Source organism: Protopterus annectens, chromosome 9.part0 (genome assembly GCF_019279795.1).
Source record: "Protopterus annectens isolate FY-2018-M chromosome 9.part0, PAN1.0, whole genome shotgun sequence".
In the NCBI taxonomy this organism is placed as follows: domain Eukaryota; kingdom Metazoa; phylum Chordata; order Ceratodontiformes; family Protopteridae; genus Protopterus; species Protopterus annectens.
In genome coordinates this window covers 1693766183-1693791940 of record NC_056743.1, presented here as the reverse complement: position 1 = coordinate 1693791940, position 25758 = coordinate 1693766183, and the positions used below count along the sequence as shown (strand labels likewise).

Genomic DNA, 25758 nt, shown 5'->3' with positions numbered 1-25758 from the left:
TCTAAGTGTTTGATGATTTAATATAGACCCCTAATCTCTGAACATATAAGTTGCATGAATTAAAATGTATAAATTAAAGCAATAAAGTTTTATAAATTCTCAAAAAATATATACACTTACATATACATACATGATGTAAAATTATTCTCAGTAGACTCATTTCCAATAAAACGCCTACAATAAACACCTCAGGAAAGCCAAATAATATGTTTTTATTAAAAAAAAAAACACAAGTACAGAAACATATTTGGACAGTCTTGACAAGTGGCAATTACCTGGTAAAACATATTTAATGGATAATGCTTATTTAAATTAAGGGTATTTATTTAAATTCAATTACTACAGTTTTGCAGCAAATTATTTTAAAGCACAATTTATGCAGACATAGGAGGTGTGATGGTTTGTGATCTCAATTGCCAAACTAATTCTCTGCATTTTTTAGTGGTTTCCCACTGCACTCCCCTTGGGATCTTTTTATAAGTTCTAAAATAGCAAATACAAAAGAATATGAGGAGCCGCACACACACACACACACACACACACACACACACACACACACACACACACACACACACACACACACACACACACACACACACACACACACACACACACACACACACACACACACACACTGTAGTTAAAAGCATTTATGGTATGTTTCATTACTGTTGGGATTATGGAATTCACTGTGTACACTGGATTCTTGGTGCCAACCCACATTCAACACACTAGTTTGTTGAGCTTCTAATGTTTGTGATAATAGCAGGGTGAAGCATGTTATAGATCGCAATGATTAAAATCTTTGACTGACTAATTCCCTGCTTACCCCTTGATTTGCCAAGCTATCACCCAGCTTTTGTTGTCTCATTTTAAGGCAAGGTCTAGATCAGTCTCAACTCCAAAGTACAGTCATACTAGTGGGAGAACCCTGGGCTATTTAACAGCCTCCAAGGTGATTAGCATCATTAGCAAACAAACCCTCTCCTTCCTCTGGGTTACCTCCTGGTAGGTACTCCATCAGAATAACTCCTTGAGAACAGCTCTGAGCAAACCATCGACTGAAAGAACAAGTCATGTGTTCATAGATGACTCCAACTTCTTTTCTCATCATGAAGCAGCCATAGTCAGTAAATCATTCTCTCTGTTAGAAATAATCACCAAAGGCATATCTGCCAAAACCAAGCAAGTCGCTGATTCCCTTTACTCTGTTCTGGTTAGATGTATTATTGAATTTAAAGCACTCTTTAAGTTTGGCATGCAGAGATTCCTAACAAAAAGATTCTCAAGGCTCAAAAATCTTAGTTATCAAGGAAGGCTGGAATCAGTCTCCTTGTACTCGGGGTCATTTAGAGTCTTGAGGAAAGATCCATGCCTTGCTTTTCATACCCTCAGGGATCCCATTATCTGGCACTACATTTTTCTTGATGTGTCAAATGGTATAGCCAACACTAAAACAAGAGATCCCAATCTACAGCAGAGAATAAATAAAACTAAATGGAAAGCTAGGTTCATCACCCAGTCACTCCCTGTATGCCTTCAAACATAGTGTAGACAGTTGGAATGGTACCTTAACATATATCCCCAGGACTTACAGAACTTGCCCGACTTGAAAAGGTTGGTAGATCTTGAGGCTGGATATTGACAGGACACAGTAGGCATCTAATCTAATAACCTTATGGGAATTACAGATTTTACCATCCTTGAAAAGTCTGGCAGAGCTTGAGGGTAGCAATCTGCAAGGCACGCATGACCTCTGGTCTAAAAGCCCTGTATTTCTTATCATTCCTATAACTCCTAAATCAGGGAGCACACCTAATCCTAATGTCATTCAACACGAATAAGAAGGAGGATGAAACAGTAAAACAAGTGTAAGAAAAGATCAACTCCAATAGTACTGCAGTGGATCATCTGGAGATCATCCCTCCACCAGTTTCCCATTTCCAAATCCTGGTTCTCTCATATAAGAGGCTCACTAATGAAGGAAGAGTCCAAAACAAAAGCTTACTATACATTCCCTCAAGAAGAACAGATCCAGTAGCAATCATATGGAGTATTGCAGGTCTCAGCTTGGATCAATGGCACTAAAGTAAAAATAAGCAGGAAAAAATGGAGCATGCCCAATAGTTTTACCCCAGCTACAGACTCTATCCTGATGGAGTGTGAATCCATTTTTGTGAGCAAGTTATAGGGAAATTGCTATCCAGGCAATCACAATGAGGATTTTTTTCAGTCTTACAGCTGTTAAGGCTAAAGTTCTTAATGGCTTGAGGTCATCCTCTAGCAACAGAGTAATGAGAGCTGACAAAGCTGAGTGCATCGTGCTGCTGATATTGGAGGATTATAACCACAATATAGAGGTCATGTTGAAAGACTCCAGATTCTATTCAGCCATGATACTAGATGTTATCCACAGGTCCTATAAGAAGATAAGAGAGGCTTGTAATGGCTTACTTGTCAACAGTGGCATTAATGGTGACCTGCACTCTTTTCTAGAAGTAGAGAACATAAGGGTCTCAACTCTTTTTGAAATTATAGAGGCAAAGAAGAATAAACTTTGCCCATCTCTTTCTCCTCTATTAGCCAATGCCAGTTTCATAACTGAGTTTTCAGCCATGTCCTTGGAGGTTAAACTTAAGCCTTTGGTGGTAAAATTGAGGTTCCTCACTTTGGGCAGTTAAGGCTTCAAGAAGATCAGCAAGTTCCACGTGCAAAAAAGCTAATCAGCACAGATGTAGCATCCTCATACACTGTGCTTCCACTGCAGTACAGTGTCAGGGCAGTGCAGCATCTTCTGTCTAGCTCTCTCCAACACCTACTACAAGATACAGATACCACTGGCATTTTGTTCTGTCTTGCTGTAAGCAACAATTTGTTCAGCTTAAATTCAAAGTTCTTTAGACAGACAGACTGACAGACAAGTGGAGAGAATGTGGTTGCAGCCTTGGCACCTAGTTTTGCAGAAAGCAGTGTTGGCTTATTGGGAGGACACTCACATGTAAAACTTGCAATGTATCTGGGCTACCAGCACTTTACTGAAGATATTGCTCTTATGAGTAACATGGCAGATTTCCTCAGATAAACAGAGCCAGTGCATCAGCCACATGATAGATTTCTTCAGATTCACAGTCCACTCTAATTTGGAGAGAGACCATCTTTTCTGAATGTGCCACTGTACAAGAAGACAAGGTTCCCCTAACTTTTGACCAACCTCCAGCAGAATCTCACAAGGGCCAATAAATACCTACATAACCACTGGATATACCCCAAACATACTATGAAGATAGTTGAAGGCTGCCAGCCTAGCCAGATAGAATTTTGTAGATAATGCTGTCATTTGTAAATATTAATATAAGCCACAGGCTTGTTCTCTTAAATGGAAAAAAATGATGTTAAATGTGGAACTCCAAAAATGTAACAACAGTGTACTCTGCTGTAGGAAACCTGATAAGTCAAGCATTGTGTAATTTTTTGATGTCAAAACTCGGAGCCGATATGTCTAGATAAAGGCATTCTGTCTATTGTTTTGAGGCCAGAGTTAATGGCTAGAATTTACATGTATATATTTTTTATTGCTCTGGCTTCCTGACCAGCTGCAAGATCAAAAGGGCTATTAACCTCTGAGATTCTGTTAGCCTGGGAAAACCAGGAAATTGTTAAGAATGATGTAATGTGTTACCAATTTAAGGAGACAGACTCAGAGAGCATTTTTTGCATTTGTCTTGAGAACATCCAACATCACCAACACTTTGCCTATGCTCTATATGTAAGTTTATTTTAGAACTGTGTTTTTTCTTAGATATAGCTAGGAAATAGGAAGATTAGATTTTTTTTCTGTATTGATGTCAGAACATTTCTACTGTACTATTTTAAGTACTTTCTCTGTGATCTCTGAACTCTTGACTAGCATTGTGTAGTAAGAAGTATTGTCTTGTATCTTTATTATTTATTATTAAATATTTTAAACCTTTCAAATGTGGCTGTTTTGTGTAGAGATAATTTAAGTTCTAGAGTACATTGCATATATATATATATATAGTGATACTGTCCAGGTCACCCCAGTAAGCTCTGCTGTTCAGTCACACATACCATTTGGATAATAATATTGCACAGTAATAATTAGACACCCTTTGTTAAGGGTCTTTTTAGTAGCTGATAAATATTAGTGGGTGGTGGCAGTGATTTCTACCTTATAGGCTGGGTAAAAGGGGCACAGCTGGAGAACCTGTGCCAGCCTTCCCCAGGAGTGTCTGTGTGGTTGTATATAACTCATCTCAAAGTGTGCATGTGTCAGCTACTTGGGCAAGGACACAAAGCACTGGTTGGATAGAGAGGGTGCTGGAGGTTTTAGCTTGCCCACTAGGCTGAGATCTGGACCCTATAGCTGTGCAAGTAGGGAGTCTTATTGGGGATCTGGAGAGAAAGGGAGATTCCAGCCCCAGACTGACTGTGATCTCTGTGTGCTCTTAAGGGAAATTGTACGTCACTGTGTGTGTATTTGTTATCCTCTCCTATGTGGACGCCCCTCACTGATGTTAATGGTGAGGATTGAGGCTCTTTGATTGCTGTGTCAGTGCATAGGTGTCACACATACCAAGGCCAATATAATAAAAATCAAGGGGCTTATGGTAGCCAGGTCTACTTCCCAGTTGCCCTTTCTCAACAGATACAGTCTTAAGCTAAGAAACAACTTCTTACAAAAAGTTACAAGGAATATTGTTGTGGATAATAGTCTGCATTCAATTATAACTGTCAAAGACCGAGGAACAGCAAACTGTTTTACCTAATTCCTCCCTGTATGGCCAATTGTGGTGAAATGGACATCCTGAAATTATGAGATTATTTACTCGTGTGGCATACAACTGGGACAGCAAGATGTGATGGCATTAACCTGAAAACTGGACTCTATACAGCTATCCCTAAGATCAACTGGAACATCATCCAAGGATACAAAACCCTCCAGAAGTGAGTCAAGAATACTTGGGACTTCAATGAATGTGCAAATCCCTCAAGAACATTAGCTGTCATGGACCAAGCACCTGGAACATTTCCCAGGATCCCATTTTGCTTTTGTCCACTAGTCAGTGTCCAGTATAATTCCACATGTTTAGGTAACAACAAAACCTACAAGGTCAGTACCAGGTGTTAACTGCTGTCCTTTCATATATTGTCTCAATGTTCTCCCTTCCTCTTCAACATAGGAAAACAAAAAACTGCAAAAGGCTATATGAGCTAAAGTACACAATTAGGAGGAAGCTTCCCAACAAAAGAATAGAAACCCACCTTAGTTTACCCTTCTTTCAGCTGCTTCACCTTCCATGTCCTTCGGGTTATGCCAGTCAACCCCCTGGGAGGTGACTATAATTTGGTCCTGGAAAAAGCAAGAGTTAACCTGGCAGGCTCAATGCATGCCATGCCCCTCGTCTTAGTGAAAGTACACCCAATAACAGAAAATGATTGGCAGTTGATATATTTGGCCACTTAGTCAACTTGACTCGACTTTCTTCCTTCCTGTGGAAAACAATTCCAATGAGCCTATTTTTTAGTCACATCCCTCAGAGGTATTTGATTGGTCAAAACTTTTCCATGCCAGACATTAATAGGGCTAAATCTTCAGCATTTGTTGCACATTTCTGTCTGCTTGGGCCATCTGTTATTCTTCTGCTTGCAGTCGCTTTCTTCTGTTCTTCAGGGTCACATGATTATCAGTCATTGTATGGTTGCATGGATTGATTCTCATCTTTTAGGCCCTAAGCATCCATATGGTCTGAATTTATGTAGGCTTCTTCCCTACATTTTTTCCAGTGGGTATTCTACATGAAATGTTATCAATATTTTAACCACAAACGTTTCATCTTTTCTTTGTTTAACTTATTATGTACTGATTTGAAGTGAGTCCTATTTCATTTATCTGCACTCCAACCTCAGCACATCTCAATCCAAGTAGTATTCTGGGCTCATATTCTCTTCTGGCATGTTAATTTCTGCTACTTTTTGTTGTTTTGTGGAGTCCCTCCTAATGTACCCTTCCTGCAGATTTTTTTATTACTCCAGCAGCTAACCCTGTCTGTGAATTCCTTGGCTTCCCAGTTCATATTTGCCATGGTCAGCCCCACCAAAATCTCTGGAAAATTACCAAATAACTTATTTTTATGCTGCTTTTCTATTCTGCCTCCCCCATAGCCCCATAAAGGCTGGCAATTTTTCATATTTTTCTGCGTTGCTCATCCCTAATAGACACCCATTCATTTACCTCATGCTTCTGGATACTAGCAGGGTTTGAGTTGTATTATATCTCCTAGGCCAGGCATCATTGGATAACTCTGGAGTCCACTCATCAGGTGCTCCTACCATCCAGCTGCATTAGGATTGGATGAAGACCATCTTCCCAACTGAGCATGTTGTCTCACCAGTGATTGATTATTGGGTCCATTTCTGTAAGCAGTGTGTCAGCCCTCATTTCCTTTCATTATCCTTCAAACCATGGCTGTGGCAAACTTCCAACAACTCAGTTGCATTTATTCACGCCTTATATTGTTCCCTTTGCAGCAAGTGAATTGACAACAGAGGTTAGGTTTCCTCCAGTGATCTCATTAACTGGGCATTCTTTTGGCCTTTAGTGATGAGCAATTCATTGATGTTCCCTTTTTAGCCCTTTACAGATGAGCAGTTCATTACTGTTGCAGAGTTAGCAGCCTTTTATTCAGCAGAGTTCCAAGGGTGTTGCATAGCTACTTCAGTACTTTATGTAGATGCATCACAAAGTCTTTCTCATGACACTTTCGGGATCCTTGTGGGGGTCTCCACTTTTCCATGACTTTGGACTTAACCTAGTTTACTAGTTCACTCCCAAGACCAGGTATGCTATTTTGTAAGGGTGTCCACTCATAAACTACTCACACTGCTTAGCTGGTTTGTCATTTGCCACAACCTTCCTCCTTCTAGATTACATAAGCTGAAACACTGGTGGTCCTAAGAGTTGTCCTTCCATCAGAAAGATGGCACTTGATGTCCATCCTATATTATCAATGTTCTCTAGTAGCAATGTATAATATGCATATAATATGCAATAATATGTATAATAACTGCCCTTGTGCATATGGGACCCATATCCTGACGTATTTTATCAAAGTTAGAAAGTCTATTGCTCATCCTTCTCTATGAACAGACCCCCCCCCCCATGTTCTTCCCCTCAAAATTCCTTGGGTTAGATTGCTCACCTATATACATTTTCATTCACAGAAGGATTTTATGCCAGCATCCAGACTGGTCAAGATCTCTGCGGCTTTGTTTTCTACCTGGACCACTGCTGATTGGCCTTCTCCACCCCTATTAATTGCAGATTGGCTAGCCTGTTCTGCCTACTGCTTGGTTTAGCCTCTGACTAGTGCAGCATTGTCCAGTTCTTCAAAATTTTGAAGACATGAGCGGATTCCAACATTTTAATTTGTTGGTCTGTTCAAATTTGTTTTATTTATTATGCCTGTAAATGTAAAATTTATATACCTAAGTGGTTAATGTCTGAAAAAAACACAGGAGCAGACAAAAGCACATTTCTCTTTTTAAAAAATCAATAAAACAGTACATTTGCTTGTACACAATTGTTTGATCATGTTTTAATTTTTGTTTTTTACTGAAACATAATAGAGCAGGAGAAAAAACAAATGAGACTTTGAAACTTATGAAAAGGAATGCGAGTTGGCAAAAAAAGATGCTGAAAGAGCAAGATGCTAAATAATTCTCTTCTTTCCACAAGATAAAATGGCAAAGACACCAAATCCAGTCAGCGCAAGTGGCTAGTAAAATACAATTGATACCAGACCACTCAAAATGAAATGGAAAGTGATTATGGAGGGACTTCAACAGGTGACGGTAGAAAGGCAACAGGTCCTGAAGGAATTCAGCTTGGAATACTTAGACATGTGAGGACAGAAGTACCACAAACCCTGCAATAATGACCATGTCACATTATAACTTCTCTCAGTGGAGTGGTGTGATGTTAGCAAAACAGCAGGTAACCTTTTTCTGGCAATAAATCCAAAACTATAGATGACGAAGATAGAGCCTCCAGTAAAAACTGAAAAGAACTGAGCAATGTGGTTAAAAGGCCAGACATCATTTTGAATAATGTTTCCACTGATAAATATGATTTTATGCATTACAGAAACAATGCATTAGTCATGGTTTAATACCTTACATCTGTAATCATTTCTATCATTTCTGATTTCACAAACTCAGCCTTCATATTGTGGCATAAATAGGTAGTGAAGCTGATCTGTTTGCCATTTGGATGATTACTACATCAAGCTAGTTACTATTAAAACGTTTCATAAACCCAAAGTAGGAGCAGTGCAGCTTTGCTAAGTATTTTCTTATTCTCTAGTAAACATGAATGCTTTAAAAAAATCAAATGAGACAATGAAGACAAATATTTATACTTACAATGTAGAGAGTTAGTCCCATCACAGCTCCCAGCACCAGAACAACAATGACAATCATTATGATGACAAACATAGGAGATAAACCAATGGAAGCTAAGGAGAGAAAATAACATGACATTACATAATGAAACATTTCATTCAGCCAGCTATAATTCATATTATCATTTGCATTCTAAAAAAAGAAAAGAAATTACCTGACTAACAATGGGCAACTATTTAAACATTCAAAATGCCTCTATTTGGCCTTTTTGTTGCTTTGTTTGTTTGTTTTACGCACCGCTGGTATGAATGAAAGACAAAACCATGGGTCGACCCAAAGCCACAAAAGCAAGGTGTGTGTAGAGACTACCAGTGAAGGATGATTGAGAAACAGCCTGGGTTTTTAAACAGTTTTAGAGAGTTACCTGGGAAAGTTTGGCACTATGGCATTGATGGATGAAGCCTTAACTATGAATAAACAAAAAGAACATGTAACTTGTAACTTAAATTGCAAGACGCACTTTTAATGAACAAATACAGTTCGTAAGTGCTTTCATCTTATTACAATAACCAAGACTTCATCAGATAATCAACATTTTCTAAAATCGCTGTATTATATAACTTAGTAAGATCACTTGATTGCCAAACCTCCTAAAGCTGAAATATTTATTCTGCCTTGTTCTTACTACTTCATACATTAAATCATCCATTAGACCTTAAGGGTAACCTCTTTTTAAAAACAGTTCTTTCAGGAGATTGCATTCTTCCAAGAAATATTCATCCAATGATATGCAAGAAAATCCAGGACATGATTTTAAATTTGCAATTCTTGAAAAGGTGACACCGAACATGAGGGATGGACCATGGACATTAATTCTGGAAAAAGGGGAATTATATTGGCAGCTACGTTTAAATGCAGAGTGCTGGCCAGGTCTAAATGAAATAACTTCAATTGCTTGTCTTTTAAAGTTAAAAACACAATCTAGATGGGGTCTATATCATATGAGCAAATCGCATAAATTGCGAATGTTCATAATATCAAACGTACTGGACCTCAAAGTGCTTTTTCTGAGATTGCAGTACAGCGAAGAATGGGATATTTGCCCTCTCCTCACTGTAGTGCAGTCTCAGAGTTGGAATATATATTTAGCAGGGGGTGTGGGGGGCACAGCCCCCCACAATAGGAAGTTCAAGGTCCGGTACGTTCAATATTATGAGCGTTCGCAATTTCTGCAATTTGCTCATATGATATAGACCCTCTAGATGAACTACAGTGGTACTTATAAGTATATTTTTAGATGTGAAAAAGGTATTTGTGATGTATCTATGTCAAATATGAAGTTGTGAAAAAAGTTCATTCTTTTAAAATATTTGTATATTAAAGTGTTTTAGGTGAAGTATTTGTAATACATATGGGTTAGTGTTTATTTAAAGATTTAAATTCAGCTTTAGGTGGCTTGGCAATCAAGTTATCTTACTAAGTTATATAATGGAGTGATTTTAGGAAATGTTCTTTATCTGATGAAGTCTTGGTTATTGCAATGAGATTAGTGCTAATCCACTGTATTTGTTCATTAAAAGTGCGTTTTGTGGTTTAAGTTATGAGTTATGCATTCTTTTCATTTATTATTAGTTTTTCTTGTCCCGTGGTTTCCAGCCTTGACTATGACCCAGATGACTCAGATTTGATTAATGGCCCAAGAACTGGCATAACTGAAAACACTGAGGATGTGAGTAATTGCCCAAGCCATCTTACCCATCATGGAAGAAAGCAGTTTAGTCTGCTCATATACTGACTATGGACTGAGGACTGGCCCTTGCCTCTGCCAAGCTTCTGATGGGCATTAGCTTTCATGAGGAGTTTGTGCAAGACCATGCATGATGCCTTGGAAGGGAAGGAATAGTGACCACACATGTCACTCCTCTGGGTCATTACAAGAAAACCCTAATGGCTGCCTGGATGACATAAGCCTTTGTTTGGCTCTCTCTCCATGGTAGAATGAATGTAATAATAGATCATGGGATGGCTGATGGCTGGCTGGCAGTGAGGATTAAAATGTATACAAAGAAAGAGTCACCATAGAGGAAGGAGAGGCTGAAACACCTTTATTTCATACAGGGATTGCCCATTTTTATGATGACAGCTTACCTAGATAGTGGGCAGAAAGGGAGAGTTATTTATTTCATTGATAATTGGATGAGAGAACTCTTGCATGCACATTCCACAAAAATATAGGAAAACTACAGTCAGAAACTTAACAGAAACAGTACTAGTATAATATAATATATACAATATTATGTAATGTACTTTATATTATATAACATGGTCTAGTTGTTGAGCTCACATATAACATAATGGGGTCTATATTATAAGATCGATGGTTGAAAACATCAAACACCATATGGTGGATGTCTTCAAACATCGAACTTATAAAAACAACAAAAAAAGAAAAAAGTACCCTGATGGGTTTAAGCAGGGGGGCAAGCCCCCCTGCACCCCCCACATCCCCCGCTACTTAAATATACCAACTCCGAGCCTGCAGTACATTGCAGTAAACAAAAATCTCCCCTTACGGAGATTTCTGTTTACACGTTCGATGTTGTGCGCTTTCGCTATTCTCTTGTCGACAATATCAGCTTCAATATTGTCAGCTTTCAAGAATATAATATAGACCCAACATAATGAGTTTTGGGGTGGATATTATGGATATTATATGGGAGTATGCATGTCCACTTATCACTGCATATCCACAAACTGAACACACACACACACACACACACACACACACACACACACACACACACACACACACACACACACACACACACACACACACACACACACACACACACACACACACACACACACACACACACACACACACACACACACACACACATGCGCACACGCGCAAACACACACAGTAGAACTAGTATGTCACAACTTGTCATATGATGGCTGACCCTTATCAGTTTCCACAGCTTCTTCCCTTCTTCATTTCAAAATAGCTCTTCAGAAAAGATCACTTCCAAATCTAGAACTTCCAAAGAACAGTCCTCTCTGCGACATGGTGGGGACTTTACCTGTCAGGAAATGTACTTAGAGAAAGGAAGAGAGAAAGATGGAGTTTCTCAATGGCAACAGATGACTGATAGCTGTATAAGAAAATTAGGTAAATATTGGATTATCAGTCTGTAGATTATTACAAGCCTAGCAAACAACCAGAGATCATAATCAAACCATGTACATTGTGTCTATGAGGTAAAGATCTTAACTATAATGTAATCCCCCCTAAACACGCACACACACACACCAAACAAACATTTGTTGTCTGATAAATATTACCTGTGGATTGCCATATATAATAACCTTTAGATTTTGCCATTTCAAATGTGCTTTTTGTTGGGTCTATATTATTTCATCAGATCTACTTACATCGAATGAACATTCAAATCAGTGAACGTTTTCCTGGGTAAGGAAACTAGTTGGCCAGCACACCAACTGACACATAAACACAATAAATTAAACCCAACAAACTGGGAGGCCATGTCCCCCACAGACACCCTACTTATATATATCAACTCCGAAATCTCACTACAGTGGAGAAAAAAAACAATTTCCATATGTTGGCCAACTAGTTTTCTTATCTGGGAAAAATGTTTGCTGATTTGAACGTTCAATGAAGGGAAGTTCGATGATGTGATGATGTCGGTTCTATGAATAGCAGTTTGATGTAAGTAGATTTTGACGAACTGATATAGACCCCTTTTTGTTACACGTGCCTTGCCTATGGTACATAAAATATAGACATGGTAAAATAAATAAATAAGAAAGTTATTGGTATTAAACACAATGCTGGATCTCTGAGAAGAACTCCAGCTGCAGGAAAAGACAAGACTACAGGGGTTAGAAACATTCAGCACACAAGATGTTTCCAGGCTGCTCATTCCACTCTTTACTTCAATAGTGCACTACCTGTGTAGATGAATTCAGTTTTGCATCAACTGAAAGACAGGAAGAAAAATGAAGCAGGGAAAATAGGAATTTTACCTGCAGCCAGAGGTCTTTGTACAGATCCAGCATTATAACGAATACCCATAACTCTTTTATCTGATGTCAAGGAGTGCAGGTTGTAAGAATAAAAAGGATAGAGCCACCATTTCAACAGACTAGGATGTCTGTCCTATGAGAGTGTATGCATATAAATGTATTCAGGAATGACCAAGTAGCAACTTCACTAAATGTCGTGTGCAGATGCATTGTGGAAGAAAATCATGGCTGTAAACACAACTCTGATGGAATGTGCCTCATACCTTTCAACGTCCTAGAGAAAGAAAACTGGACAAATCCAAAAATAATAAGGGGGCAAAGGTGCCAAAATAGGGACATATCTTAAAAATTGCTCTGATAAACTTAGAAAGTTGCTGGAATAACACATAGAACCAGTTGTCATGTATAGCCATACTGTGCAATTTATGTTCCCCCTGATTATCATATTGTGGGAAGAAACATTAAATGAGCAGATCATTTTATTTCTATAGCGACCTTTGGCATTAAGGAAGAGATGATTTGCAAATGTGCCTTATCTTTATGAGAAAACAGATCAGAAGCATACATAAATTAGCAATGAATCTCTGAGATTCACCAGGAAGATGCTATTTCCATAAGGAATAAAGTGTGCCATGAATTTTACTTCTTCTGAGGCAGTAGACTCAAAGTAAGCCAAAGTCAGATTTTTGAGCACAAAATTCCAAGGTGGAAAAATATCTTGGCCTGGAGGATAGAAAACATTTCCTAGAGAAAGGCTTTTTAGACCTTGAGGTTCACTAACAGCCTTGAGTAATTAAATGTGTGGAAATTCAAAAGAGCCACTAAATGAACTTTAAGTAAGTAGTAACGATGACCTAAAGTTAGTAATTCTAATAAGTCCTACAGGACAACAATCATAGGGGGGAGGAAAAAGTGCCAGCATGTGTGGGAGATGTCCAAATGAAAACTGCTTCTATTTGTTTCAGTAAGGCATAGAGGACCTATTTTTGTGTTAACCAGTCCTACTTCATAATACTGCATATCTAGCAAATATTAGAAATGCAGCAACCCTGGAGAGATGTTCCACAGAGATAAATCTTGAGACTTTTCAAATAAGAAATAATATGAAGAAATTCCTGAAGTATTCAGAACCAGTCAGGCTGAGTCAGTCAGAGGCAATCCAAATCACTAATCTCTTGTTTACCTTGGCTTTGCGAAGGAATTTTGTCATAACTAATACTAAAGAGAAGGCATAAAGAACACCCTACGGTGTGGCCTTTGTCAGTGGAAAGATGAATCACAAAGGCAAATTTAAGACACAAAATTGGTGGGGGGAGGGGGGAAGGTGAAGAAATCTAAATGAACAAACTCATATTTTAGGCAACATTTTTGTCATGGAGGTGCTGCTGCTGAAACATTTGTGGTGCACAAATATATTCCCGCTCAGCTGTCAATGAAACAATTGGACTCTCCTAAATTGTGGACTTCCAAAAGAAAATTCTGAATCTGTAGGGCTCATTGCTATCCTGCATAATACCCCTTCCTCTGTAATTGCTTTACCCAGTAACATCCATGTAGGTCGAATGAACTGAGATGGACTCTAGTTGTAGCCATTTCTGCAGACTGAATGCAAATCTGCCACTCTTCTTGATACTACATAACAGCGCCTCCTCTAACCTAAACAGAAGGTATCTGTGGTACCTCTAACCTAAACAGAAGGTATCTGTGGTACCCCTAACCTAACCAGAAGGTATCTGTGGTACCCCTAACCTAACCAGAATGTTAGGTCATAACAAGCCGTAATACAAACACAATACTCCAATATGAAATAAAATAAAAAAACAACCAGCGAAGCCAGATATAAAAAAAGTTTATTCTCCCCTAACCTAACCAGAAGGTATCTGTGGTACCCCTAACTTAAACAGAAGGTATCTGTGGTACCCCTAACTTAAACAGAAGGTATCTGTGGTGCCCCTAACCTAAACAGAAGGTATCTGTGGTACCCCTAACTTAAACAGAAGGTATCTGTGGTACCCCTAACCTAAACAGAAGGTTTCTGTGGTACCCCTAACTTAAACAGAAGGTATCTGTGGTACCCCTAACCTAAAGAGAAGGCATCTGTGGTACCCCTAAATTAAACAGAATGTATCTGTAGTAACACTACTTTGCTAATTGTCTCTAAAAAGGAATTGACATTTAAGAAATCATAGGGCTTCATCCACCATCACAAATATCTTTTGTAAGGGCTGGAAATTTTGACCAGAACTTCTAAAACATCTGAATGCTGAAGCCACTGCACTCCGAAAATCCACTAAAGGAGTCTCATATTAAATTACACATCAGGTACCATGTTATTCATAGCTAGCTGAAGGCAATGGTTTGCCAGACATGACTCATTAAAAAAACCATGGAAAGAATGTCCAGAACCCCCTTTAAGAGTTGAAATGTGCAGCATGCCTTGATATTGGGTTAAAGGCCTATGAAAGCCAATACTTGAGCAGGTACCAGGTGTGACTCTGTACATTGATCACCAGGGATTGAAAGGTGTGAACTACAGATACTGCTTGGAGTGTTGTTGCTGTAATACGCTTGGAGTGTTGTTTTGTTATTTTAAGCTATTTTTTGGATTGTTATTCCTGCTCAGCAGTTATAAAGTGATTTAATTAATTTGGAGTTGCTTCTTGTCTCACAACAGCTGCCAGTAATTCTATCAGTTTGTGGACTGTGTTTACATTCTTAGTTTCATGTAGGCATATGAAGGCAAATCCTCCCACCATGTATTTTTTGCACTGCATGAAAGGCTGAAAGTTACAGTTCTGAACTGGTAATGATTGGCTCCTGTTCAAAATCAAGGGAATATTCTCAAATGTTTCTTGCTCTCGTGTGGAGGTAAGCATCTTGAAAGTCTAAAGAATACATGCATATCCTTTCGTTACTAAATGAAGAACTGAGTAAAGAATGACCATGTGCTAGAACTCCTTTCGAAAAAACATGCTTAAGTCACCTAAGTCTAGGACCAGTCTTAGATCCTGTGAATATTTGGCAGCAACAAAAATAATAAAAAAAAAAGTGAATAATATTAGAGTCTTTGTTGGTCTGGTGGGACCTCCTCAATGGCTAATCATGAGAAGCTCCTTTCTTGCTGCTGATTTTTCATGAGGCGATGTATTTGGCAAGTAATAGGGTGGGGGGAAGGGAAGGCACCTTTATATGACACAATAGGCCATCATTTCTCTCTGGGTATATATTGAATTGATCCAAATCAGAACATCTTTCCTGACCTCCTTCATTCTGGGGAAGTCATAACAAGCCATAATACAAACACAATACTCTACTATGAAATAAAAGTAAAAAAACAACCAGCGAAGCCAGATATAAAAAAAAGTTTATTCTCCTGGTACCTTGGCCCTTCGTCTTCAAGGGATACATAATACAAAAACCCAGCTCTTTAAATAGTTGCAATTGAATAATTGTCTTCCATCATTTCATTAAACAAAACTCCCACCAATATTAAAGAAACATAACATTAATGCAAACTTAATGCAAAGTAAGTGCATAATTCACACATACACACACCAACAACCCACAAACAATTAGCAAAAATGTAATTATCAACATATTAGATTCATAGATTATTACTAGGCTAACTGTCCCCATGGACCATTTTTAAGCCTAGCCAATTACCCCCTGTGAGAATCGAACCCTGCACCTTGTGTTTCTAAGGTAAGCACCTTAACCATTACACCACCCTCCCCAAAAGAATATTACAATATTACTTTTCATTAGTATCAAAAATTCAACAAAACCTTTTGATTGAGACCCCTAGGGGAAAGAGTACCATAATTAAATATAAAAATGGTTTCCAATTGATTTAATTTGTTTCAAAAATCCCGTCCCTGCCCCACAGGTTGTGTCAAAACACTAAAAACAAAGAATCCCCATCACCTGAATGAATACTATGAAAGTGATGATCAACTCAGTTATCCATCCTTCTAGTTCTAATATCTGCTAAATGTTCCAATATTTGGGTTTTGACTTCCTCTTGGTTTGCCCAATGTACCATTTTACAACATCACTCCCACAACCCAAAATATAAATGACTCCACATGAATGGCAATTAAGCCTTTTCTTAGCTACATACCTATGACCATTAATGAAATAATTAGAAATATTACAAATCCTACCACACACTCGACAACTGCCACAAGGAAATGAGTCCACAGTTTTAAAAGTGGCCACTTGATCAACAACTGGCCGATTAAGTAACTCTTCAAGTTACAATATCGACTATAAGATAATGTAACATGTTCTGGAAACATTTTCCCCAAACCTTTATCTGAGATAACCATTGGCCACAAATTCATAACAGAAGACAAGATTGATTCTGGCTACTCTAGGAAAGTCTCTAGCTCAGTGAAACTACCCAGGGTCACAGTTCTCAAACCATTTTCTTTGCTGGGAACCAGATGGTTTCACTGAGCATCCTGCTACTGTGGCTGTTGATTTGTGGGAACCAAAGTCTCCACTGGCTCAGAAAACAGCTGCTATGGAGATCTCAGACCTACATCTGTAAGGATTCATCGTTTTTCCTTCATGGACATTAAGGAATCTTTTTTTTTTTTTACCAGACAGTAGGGTCCTTTAAAGGGTAAATTAAAAAAAAGATGTTTTATTATTCATAGCAATTGAGTAAGGTGGTGCCAGAGGTCTCTGTATAAGTCACTACCAGTGCCAATGACCTTTGCAGATCCATCGACTGAATTGCAAGCAAAGCAGACTGTGTACTATACAGGCTGTGAAACCTCTTCTCCTTAAGCTCACCCTTAGGTATTTCCTCTATAGTCTGCTGTCTTTTGTCTAAAAAAGTCAAACTGAAAATACAGTATATGTGTTAAATAGCTTAATAACCTCATAGACAATGTAGAAAATGCAAATGGATGTTTTCACATGTAATATAGAGCTCAAGATCCTCTGCCAGGAAACTGGATGGCTGAAAATGTTGGTGTAGATTTCTTCCTTATAACCACATACCCATATCAAACAATCCCTAAGGCAATGAAATAGCCTGTCTGCTTTCCTTGAAATGTTGGCACATATCTGGATGTTCACCTTCCAGAAAAACATTACCATGAAATGCATACACAACTGAAGCACCACACATAACTATGGCTACACAGCTTGGCAGGCCTTCTGCAGCTTTATTTGTGGGAATGGTATGGAATCAGTGGTCCATCCCACCCTCCTACATCAATTTTAATATTTCCCTGACTTTAGTATCATCACATGGAAGAATAACAGGAAAGCTGTTACTTCATCATCATTACCCCCTGTAACATGATGTTGTATAACAATATAATAACAGCTATGAATGAAAAAATTGTGCTGTGACATAATTTATATAGATTTAACTTCAGTATTTGACATGGTCATACACAAAACACTGATCAATAAATGAGTACAACTATGTATTGATGTACTGTTGATAAGATGGATAGCTGCATGGCTTACAAATATGATCTGGCAAGCATCACACACCAACTGGACAGGTGAAATCCTTGGTTAGTGTCAAGGTGTCCCACAGGGCTCTGTCCTAGACCCCTACTTGTTTAGATTGTATCTTTCAGACCTTACTTTTTCATCTGAGGTGTTCTACAGTCTATATGTTGATGACCTGAAATTGGGTAAACTGATTACAAGTGTTAAAGATAAGGCATGTCTGCAAAATAATTTGACTAAATTGACCATTTGGGCACAGGAGAATAATATGTTGATAAATACATCAAAAACTAAGCATATAAGATTTGGGAGACATAAAGTGAAAGGTGGATATTTAATACAGCACACAGTGATTGAAACTGTAGACTCATTTAAGGACCTGGGTATATGGGTAGATTATGAGTTTTTCTAATCATATCATCCAATTGGTTAATGATAGTTATAGAACTATAGGTTGTATAAAAAGATTTATAAAGTCTAGTAAATCAAACATAATGAAGTCATTGTTTGTTAGTTACATTAGACCCAAACTTGAGTATGGAATAACAATATGGAAACCATATAGGAAAACAAGCATGAATAAACTGGAATGAGTACAGCGAAAATATACTAAGGGCATCCATGGATGTGAAAGTCTAAGTTATTATGAAAAACTAAAATATCTGAACTTGTACATTGTCTCTTACAGATATTTAAGAGGAGATCTTATTCAGGTATATAGGACATTTAGGGACAACTACCTCTGGGAATGTTTGGGGTTATCAAAAAGTACTAGAGAATCATCAGATAACCTATGTAGAAGATTCTACAGGAATGAGAAGTGTACTAATTGGTTCTCTGACAGAGCAGCTGATGCTTGGAATAGACTTCCAAATTACATTAAGTACTAGTTTAGATATTTTTAAGAACAGCCTGAACATTTATTATGGGAACAAATGTTCTGTTATATTGGCAAGCTAGAAGGGCATTAATGCCCATGCTTGAAACATTTGTATGTATGTATGTAAGTATCATTGACATCTTTGGAAATATGGTCATCGTTACAAGGTTTACAGATATGGTCATCTTCACAAGGTTGTTATAAATGTGTGATCTTTTGAAGACTTTATACGTATTTTGACCACAACAGTGTTCAAACCATGAGAGCACTGTGGCGTTTTGGACTGAACTGGTTCCACTTCTGTGGTGTGGACCAACTGGTCACGAAGTGAAAATCACAGTAGGAATAAAATTTTACAGGCTATGGTCAGGGCTGGATACAGCATTAGGTGACTTAGGCAGTTGCCTAGGGCCCAGTGCTGGCAAGGGGCCCCACCCACAACATAAATTTAATTTAAAAATAGTTTTGAAATATTAAGTTAATATAAGCACCTGCTGCACATGTGAGATAAGAATTAAATGGAAAACACAAGTGAAATTTCAACCCAAAGAAAGTAGCATTTACAGAAGTCTGTGTGTGCATACGTGTGTGTGTGCATGTGTGTGTGTGTGTGTGTGTGTGTGTGTGTGTGTGTGTGTGTGTGTGTGTGTGTGTGTGTGTGTGTGTGTGTGTGCATGTGTGAAATCCCCCCCTTTACAGAAGGCAGTTTGGTTAAGTGGTTGCTCAGGCTCAGACTCAGGACTTATAACTTGGCTACATGAGTTAAGTGCCTTAATCCTCTACAGCAAGGAATCACTGAGAACATATATCAGTCATTAGAAGTGGTTGAAATGCTCTGAAATGGGTACTTGTCATTAGTTGTCCATACATTTTGTTTCACTGCTTACTGGAAAAAAATGTTCAAAACTACAAATGTAAAATGCTCTCTAACAAATGTTTTAAGAAATGTTTTTTTTTTTTTTCAAAAAAGAAATACATTTAAAATGATCAAGAAGGTGAATTAAGGAACACATATATTTATGCATGGTTCTAAAAATGTATTTAGGGGACCCATGGTTTGATAACAGTCTGGGAACCAAGGTACACAATCCAATACTGACCAGGTGTATTTTCAAGTAATGTGTGGTTCACTGCATTTTCAATCAATGTGAGTTTCAAGGGAAGAGTAGTTTACTGTTGCTGATACTAACCCAAGGATTGAATAAACTCCATGTAGGATTATCACAAAGCCTTCACGGAGTTTTGTTAGCACAATGAGCAGTAGTGCTAATTGCATATTCATGCTGCTGATCATGCTTACATGAATACAACCAAACTTGGTGGCCAGGAAAATTCTGCAGGGCAGCATGAACACAGAAAGAAGCATTCAAGCTTGTCTGCTGGCAAACCTGCTCCACAAGACCGCATGGACAGCCACAATGACTACCAGGGTATAAAAATATGGCAATACTAGCAGTAATAACACAGTAAAGAGAAGTGTACTGAGAGCAATGTACACTAAAACAATTCTTTGCAGAACAAAATAATGGAAGGGGAGGGTAAACAGCAAGGGCAACTACAAGGAAAGGTACACTGGGCAGGGAAAGTGTGCTGATGAAAATGTGCACAGACATGAATGATAGGAAGGAATAAAGAAGAAGAGGGCCTGGTAACCATGGAAATGTCTAAGGCTATGTCAAGCCCCGAATTGCTAGAAATGCTCCACCTAAGGAAAACCCAATCCATCAGAGCTACACGCTCAAGGGACATAAACCTAACATCATCAATAAACAGGATGCGTTGGAGGGACAGATTCGTGTCCCAGAGACTCCCCTTACTCTGGAACAGGGTCCCCATATATGTAAGGCAGAGCTCCTCGTTGGCACTCTTCAAGAAGAATCTGGATGAGTGGATGGGAAACAGGAAATTCACCCCAGGAATCACTTCTATGGCCCTGCTCCACATGGGTGCGGGTAACTAAACCACCTGGGAGGGAATGCTATAGCACAAAATTTATGGCTAGTTTTAATAATGCCCTAGGGCTAATAGCCTAGTACCTACCTATGAACCTATGATAGGATATGTCAATATATGTACACTTCCAAGACAAGTCAGTAGTGAAACATTAAGCACATATGTAGATAGCACAGTATGCACTGCTGTTTACACCTCTTGAGCAAGTATATTATGATATAGACACACATGATAGTATATATGTGATGGTCACAAAAGGTTACATGCCAATGGAAGTAAATGGTTGTGATATAAAACATGACTAACATGCTTACTGCAGAGGATACTTAGCAAGGACGGTATATAAAATAGGGGGTAAGTGCATACTCTGAAGATCTGAAAAAATGCCTGGCTTGAATATGACTGACATGTCACCATATCTCTCAACCAACCAGGGACACATACCAACAGACTCCTGGACAAATGTAGGAAGAAACAGGCACAATCATGGACATTTTTAAAACATTATGACTATTAATCTGCAGCATTGACAGAATATGTGAGTGTTACTTATAATACATGCTCTGCAGTAACACACATGTACAACTGTAATGATTGTCAGTGTTTTATAAGGGGAATTCACCACCCCTTCCCCAAAAGTGTCCAGTTTTTGGAGGGATCAAGAGGGAGAGTGCTAAACCTAGAGTTGAAATCAGGGATGTATCACACATGCATCTAATAGAACATGTTAAAGGGAAGCCTGCCCTGTCAAATCCTAATGGGTATGCATCCCAGAGAATACTTCTGTGTGGCCTACCAGATGTGGGAACTCACTGTGCCAAATGTGATACACTTCACAAAAGCATCCCTGCCTGATGTAGGTATCTGCTATACAAATAACAACACATACAAACACCATACTATTATGAGTGGATTCCCTACACAGAGTTGGGTATTGCATGCATCTGCCACATGTCATAGCAATGGAAATTATCTAAAGCATCTGTAATTGATGTATAAATTAAGAAGTTATCCATGATAATGAATGGTACAACAGTATGTGAGACTGATGGCAATGCAGCCCAGACAAGACTCAAACCAGAGAACCTCTTGCTGTGAGGTGTCAATGTTAACCACTGCACCACTGTGCCAGCCTGTGTCTGTTATACTGCCATGAAATCCTAACATACATCCATATGTGTTCATGCAAACTATCAAGTAGTAATACTGATGTGATGTAGTGATACGTCCGTGATGCAGTACAGTCACTGCACCTATGCTACAAGTGGACTTCAAGCCGTACATCACCATTAAATAAAACCTTGGGTATGAATCACATGCAACACAATGGAAGTGTTAACACAGTCATCTACCTATTTCACATCATTATATCAGTTGTACATCATATGCCTATAAGTTTAGCAGTAGAAATGTGTGGGTGAGGACCCTGACACCATATATGGACACATTACAACTGAGATGGATGTGGTTTATGCAGAACAGTTAATGATACAAATGCTGACAGTTACACAATGTTTCTGGGAAAACATGAATAATCCTTGTGAATAGCAAAACAATAGTGTATACCATGTTTTCAACAAGGTTCCAACTGATTATCAAAATGTCATATGTTTGCATATATAACAGCATTACAACATGTTGATGAACCCAGGTGTACATGCCCATGTAATCACTATGATGTAATACTGCTGTATGTCAGATAACATTTCCAGATGTTAGGTGTACACATGCACACCTGTGCCATACTGCAGCTGTCACTGTGATGGTTGAATGAGAACTGTGTAGATTTTGGATACACTGCACCATCAGAACACATGCCTTAGTGAAGGAACAGTATATATAACATCATCCCATGTCTCCAGTCCTCATGAGGCATATTACTACAGCTGTTATGGAAGGAACATGTAACCAAATGGCAGCAGCAGGCATCAATACAGTAACTCAAATCTCAGATTGGAATACATCATTGAGCTACAGAACATCCACACTTTAAAATAGCACATGTGGGTGACATCAACATGTGCAATATCCATAGAGTCATAATAGATTACTACGCTAACGGCCAAGAGTCCATACAAGCCTAGCCATTATTATCCCATTTAACCCAAATCACTATTTCTAGGTGAGGGAAGATAGTAGGTTTATGTGCTTTTGTCTCTGATTTTATTACAGACTGCCTCTATCCATATGGGACATGGACACCACCCTATGAATGAATTAACAATCACACACCCGGTGGTCGGTGGCCTGTTGATGGCTTATAGAGGTTCATGGAGGGGCTCTGCTTCATGATGTGTGCATGCATCTTTGAAATGATGATATCCTCAGAGTTCCACAGAAAGGATGTTATCTACATCAAGGGAAAAAGGTGATGTTGGATTCAGGAGACTATGTAAAAGGTTTTCTGAAGTGGAAGTCAAATGAGAACAGAGTCAAAACATTATACAATGACTGTAATATACTACCAACTCACACACACACACACACAAGCGCGTGTGCATGTGCACACACACATACACACACATACACACACACACACACACACACACACACACACACACACACACACACACACACACACACACACACACACACACACTCACACACACACACCAGATCGCTGAGGTCAGATTCAATCCCCAGACCTGTCAAGGTATACAAGCCAGACTCCATACAGCATAAGACTAGCATCACCACAGAAGTCTGACTTAAACACTGTCAGAGTATATTTTATAAAGGATGACATCATCAGTTTATGTTGAGAAGAAGATGTTGGAATGTGTGTCTGACAGAGCTGTAGACTCATGCCCTGGTGTAAAATTGCTTCCAGAATGATAACTGAAGGGAAACACACACACACGCACACACACACACACACACACACACACACACACACACACACGCACGCGCATGCACGCACGCACACACATGCACACAAATGCACACATATGCACACACGCACACACACACACACACACGCACGCACACACACACACACACACACACACACACACACACACACACACACACACACACACACACACACACACACACGCACACACATGTTGACTGCCATGAGATTAAAATACCTACCTAGTTACACAAGCTAGAGAACACGCTACTTAATACTAGTGCCACTGCAGAAGACTGGCTTAAACAGTTTCAGAGTACACACTAGAGGATGGCATCATCAGTGTATGCTGAGAAGAAGATGTTGGGAGGTATATCTAACAGAGCTGTGAGCTCACATCCCAGTGTAAAATTGTCTCAAGGCTGATAGTTGAAGGAAGACACACACACACACACACACACACACACACACACACACAGCAGAAAGATTGGAACCCCTACCTAGTTACACAACCTAGAGAAGACACTATTTAACATTAGTGTCAGACTGCATTTTATAAAAGATGACATTATCATAGTGCTACAGGTAACATATACAGTTATGAGACTTGGGTGTAATTCCCGGATTTATGATATAGGGTTACCACCTGTCCCTCTATGTGAGGGACAATCCCACTGTGAGCAGTTGTGTCCTGAGTAAAAAAAAAAAAATTAAAAAATGGCAAATGTCCTGAGATTTTAAGACAAAATATAGTTCTTAGATTTTCTTTAATAGTTGCATAAACAGTTATTTTGTATCTGGAACACATACATATTATATGAAATAGCATAAGAAACGCAAATGCTACAAAACTAAGCTTTTATTTTGGCAAAAAAGTGAAGTTTAGTCCTTGGCACTGGCTGTGGGTATGTTTTGTCCTGCAAAATCTCACATTTCTACAAAAAATGTCCCACTTTGGACATCTGAAAAGGTTGCAACCCTATTTGTGATATGATAGTGTGAGCACAGTTTGCAAAAGTACTTATAAATATATCCTGGCAACCTAGGTGAAACAAGCTGTCATGAATGCATATTGAAGAACTGAGACAAACATGTACCTGTTTTTCAGGATATTGTGTAGATGACACACACACACACACACACACACACACACACACACACACACACACACACACGCATGCACTTGGGAAACATCAGTTGTGCAATAATGGAGTTATGTGTCTTCATATTCAGATGAAGGTATGTCCACATTAATACAACTTACTGACAATATCAATGGGATATGATCATGGTTGACCAATGTCCACCATCACTATAAATGCATACCAAATGTAACAATGAAGTTAGGCTATGTAATCCTGGGGTCTGTTGGCAATGACCCAAATACTGATATTTCATTTGAAAGGGCATTACTGCAGGGCACTCATGAGTATCAGAAAATATGTGTTCAAACACATATCACTGCCCTTTCCTTGTGTTTATGAATGCATTTCCATGTATCAGAGGATTACAGCCCAACAACCAGAGTTAGACATGCTATACACCTCTTTACAAAGCACATTGCCAAGAATATGATTTGCACAGATGATGGAAATATTAGCGTATGCATTATTTGAATTTCAGGAATTCAACTTAGACTTGTGACGTAGTCGTCTCTACAGATGCTCATTTCCAAACTGTACTCAAATAGGTGCATACAATTACTCCCCTGATTGGGGGTAAACTGCAAAATACATTTGTTTGTTGTTAATGTTTTGTTGTGTCAGGCTTGCAAGATATATCATGGGAGAAATTGCTGGTAGCTAGTATGATGTGCATGCTGTAGTTGACTTTTGAAATGTTGGGGCCAAAGTTACATAAATAACTGCTGCCCTTGCCTTCTCCTTTTGCATGACATTAAGCACTGAGCATACACAGTTCTCTGCTTAAGGAAAACAGTGAAAAATTTTATGTAGTAGGCCTTTCTTCGCGCAAACAGTTCTCAGCAGCGATACACAGCTGTCAGCACTCTGGACAGTACTGAGTGTGAAAAATACACTGGCTGCCTAGCTTTCTCTATGGCACAGGTTGCAAGAAGAGTGAGCTCCTGGTCAGGACACAGGTAAGCCAGGGTTCAAATCCAGAAAAT

The 25758-nt window shown here is 38.8% G+C and overlaps 1 protein-coding gene across 1 annotated transcript in view; it reads right to left on the bottom strand.

Moving 5' to 3' along the window:
• Nucleotides 1–25758, bottom strand: part of LOC122812221 — a 459827-nt gene that overhangs the window by 125409 nt on the left and 308660 nt on the right. Inside the window, exon 5 of the mRNA XM_044084564.1 lies at nucleotides 8443–8534. Coding sequence (XP_043940499.1) covers nucleotides 8443–8534 — 92 coding nt within the window. The remainder of the gene's footprint in view (nucleotides 1–8442; nucleotides 8535–25758) is intronic.